At 33.4% G+C, this 3,139-nt stretch overlaps 3 protein-coding genes and 1 non-coding gene across 4 annotated transcripts in view; 1 reads left to right on the top strand and 3 right to left on the bottom strand.

Annotated features, from left to right (window-relative positions):
* NAEGRDRAFT_76199 (uncharacterized protein) overlaps window positions 1-453 on the top strand; it is a gene marked incomplete at both ends in the record, with an annotated part of 2,293 nt that extends 1,840 nt beyond the window's left edge. The window contains one exon of the mRNA XM_002668826.1: window positions 42-453. Within this exon, the coding sequence (XP_002668872.1) occupies window positions 42-453 (412 nt within the window). The remainder of the gene's footprint in view (window positions 1-41) is intronic.
* Window positions 454-546: 93 nt separating this feature from the next.
* NAEGRDRAFT_t844 lies at window positions 547-618 on the bottom strand. Its single transcript has one exon. It is a non-coding gene; the product is annotated as a tRNA-Glu (tRNA).
* A 117-nt stretch (window positions 619-735) lies between these two features.
* NAEGRDRAFT_54559 (uncharacterized protein) lies at window positions 736-1,863 on the bottom strand (the record flags this gene model as incomplete). Its single annotated transcript, XM_002668819.1, has 2 exons — window positions 736-1,470; window positions 1,588-1,863. The coding sequence occupies 2 exons, from the start codon at window positions 1,861-1,863 to the stop codon at window positions 736-738; spliced, it is 1,011 nt and encodes a 336-aa protein (XP_002668865.1).
* A 142-nt stretch (window positions 1,864-2,005) lies between these two features.
* Window positions 2,006-2,923, bottom strand: NAEGRDRAFT_54558 (uncharacterized protein; the record flags this gene model as incomplete). The annotated part of the gene is made up of 1 exon (XM_002668818.1): window positions 2,006-2,923. One exon carries the CDS (start codon window positions 2,921-2,923, stop codon window positions 2,006-2,008), a length of 918 nt encoding a protein of 305 aa, XP_002668864.1.
* Window positions 2,924-3,139: the final 216 nt, after the last annotated feature.

Raw genomic sequence — 3,139 nt, 5'->3', positions numbered from 1 at the left:
TACACTGTTGATTCCTACAATAAGAAGGTTGCCAAATGTAGATATGTTAAAAAGTGTAAGATTGTTTCATGGGCAAAGAAATGTGCCAAGTATAAGAAGGTTAAATACTGTAAGGAGAGAAAATCAGTCAAGAAATGTTGTCTCATTAAGAAGAAATTCTTCTGTGCCAAGCATAAGACAATCAAGTTCTGTAAGCACAAGAAGACTCTTTCTAAATGTGTTAAATATAATAAGAAGAAGTATTGTGCCAAGTCAATTGTCATTCCCCCAAGATGTATCAAGAAGAAGTATTATAAGAAGTGTTTGAAACGTTCAAAGGGAAAGAAGATTTGTAAGAAATTCAAATTAGTTGGTGGAAAGAAGAAGTGTTGCAAGTCAATTAAGAAGAAGATTTGTATCAAGAGAAAGACATGCAAGAAGCCATCAAAGCCAATCATCAAACCATCCTTGTAAAATAATTGACAATTTTTCTCTAATCACCTTGAATATAACATGAGAAATAAAGACAACAATTTATGATAATAATATTTAAAGGGTAAAATCATCCTCCCATGCCGGGAATTGAACCCGGACCTCCTGGGTGAAAGCCAGGTATCCTAGCCATTGGACTACACGGGATTTTATTAAATCCTTGAATATATCCTTGATATAATGATAATAGCTTGTTTCATTGCAAAGGAGAATTTCGTTTGATTGCGTTTTACATAACACATGGTTAAATCAATAAGGTGAAAATTATTTATTAACAACCATTATTCTTCTCTTGGTTGTGAAAATTCTTTCTTTTCCGGACTCGATAAATTTAACAAATAATACAATTGTGACAATCTTTGCCTTCTTCTTGCATGTTGGATTAGTTACTCTTATATTTGGAATTTGTACTATTTGACTTGTGGCAACTGTTTCTTTCATTTGAGTAAAGCCAGTTGACTTGTCAGAGAATGTGACAATCGACCTTATTGGAATAGTTGTACCCACAATCAGGTTTGTCTTTTCGATAAATTCTTTCTCATTATTATTCTTAACTGAAAATTGAATAACATCTCCTGGATTGAATGATGGAATGGACTTCTTCTCTTTGGAAGGGTTGGTCAAGTCATAAACTTCCTTGCTTCCTTTCTTTTCAAGAGTGAAAGTAATCTTCTTTGGATCAAATTTAGTGGTGAGGGCAGTGTTATTGATATTCAATTTGGAAAGTGTTTCAGCAAGTTCGTCTTCGGCTGTACTTGTAGAATCTTCTGTTGGTTTTTGTTGTGCTTGAGTAACTTTAGAGACTTGTCTCACATTTTCAGGTAACTGATTTGTATTAAGTGTAACCATAGTGCTCGGTTTAAAGTTTGCAAAGAATGACGCATGAGATTGATTGGACAGTGGGTTTTTGGCCTTTTCTTCATTTTCTTTTTCTTTTGGAGCTTTTTCATCCTTCTTAAGGAAGGATAGTATTACCAAGGGAGGATCTACTTCTTGATTCTGATGATGGTGGTGGAGGCAATGAATACAATGAAGATTCCTTACCTCTCATAACTGGAGGAGGAGGTGCAAATGAATCCATTTGTTTAGAAAGACTTCTTCTTTCAACACTTCTACCAGCACTACTAGCCATTCATCACATAAGAATACATTGGCTGAATCTGATTGAGTTGTAAAGCCATGGAAATCTTCATTAGGGTCATCCTCCCATTTGATATCTTCATAATTTTGATCGGATTGTCCAGGGCTTGTGTTTGTTTCTTGACTTTGAGAGAAGTAATCTTCCATAGAGTTAATTTCTCTGAACATGTCCTCGTCGTCAGTCATGTACATCATATCATCTCCAGATCCACTATCATTTGAAGAATTGGAGTTGTAATATTGTCTTGCCATTTCTTCTTCTTGATTCAGAATCTATTATTATTTAGGCCGTTCTAGTGAATATCATACCTAATTTTGATTTTATTGAGGAAAATTTGTCGCTCAATGTATCCACATTAAAAGTTATTAAGAAGTAGAGTAGTAAAATAAGACTTTATAAGAACAAATCAGATACACCTTCACCAGATTCCATTTCAAACATAAAATCATCACCACTATTAGTTTGTTGATTAGCTTGTTTTTCTTCAAATGTTTGATTAACAGGTGTCGTCACAACATTTTCCAACATTGGATCTCCAGAATGATTAGCTTGTTGTTGTTGATCAGAATCTCTATCCACAAGATAAACATCAATAGGTTCAGCAGGTGATTTCAAAAATATTTGATATCTTCTCTTTCCCATTTCCATACCTTCATCAGGATCAGGAACTGTTAAAGTTGTACCTGAAGGAGCTTTAATAGCAATAACAGTTCTATCCTTCAATGTTGAAATATCTAAAACATCATCATAGGTAACGAATGCTAATCTTCTATTTTGTTCACTTTCGTTTAAGCATCTAAGAGATTCCTGTACATGATAAATTAATTGATCAACTTGTCTTTCTTGATATTCAATTTGAGCAATTTCATTTTGAATGATTTTAACTTGCTCACAATTTTCAGGTGCATTTACTGCAATACCTGTACCTAGCCATTGAATATTATTCTTAGATTTCTTTTCAATTAATCCTATTCCTTCTAATACATTGGTAATATCATAAATTCTACGTTTTTGAACACTTAGTGTTTCTGCTGCATGATTTAAATCCAAAACACCATCTTTTGCATCAGCAATTAAATGAATAAATTTACGTGTTAATAATCGCAGGGAAGAATCATCTCTACAATTCTTATTTGAAGCAGAAGATGAAGATGTCTTAGTTTTTGTTCTTCTTGTCTTTTTCTTATCAGATTCCAAAGTGGATTGATCCAATAAAGACTGATTATTTGTACTATTTGGTGATGTTGGTGATGATGCCTCTTCATTATCAGCTGCTTCTTGATGTTGTGTTAAGGAAAGTGCCGATATCATAGATTGATAGGTTCTCTTATTATCAGATGAAGAACCAACTAAACCTGAATTACTTGGTGTTGTTGGTGATGATGTGAGTGGATTGGTTTTTAGTGATGGTACAATAGAATGTTGAGTTGAGGGTAATAAATCAAAGGAAGGAATTAAATTATTTTCAACAGATCCAGAGGCTAATTCTTCTTCTTGAGTAACAATATTATCGATGATGATGATGAT

The sequence above is a fragment of the Naegleria gruberi genome, assembly GCF_000004985.1.
Source record: "Naegleria gruberi genomic scaffold NAEGRscaffold_96, whole genome shotgun sequence".
Classification (NCBI taxonomy): Eukaryota; Heterolobosea; class Eutetramitea; order Acrasida; family Naegleriidae; genus Naegleria; species Naegleria gruberi.
This window is presented reverse-complemented; position numbering and strand designations above follow the sequence as displayed.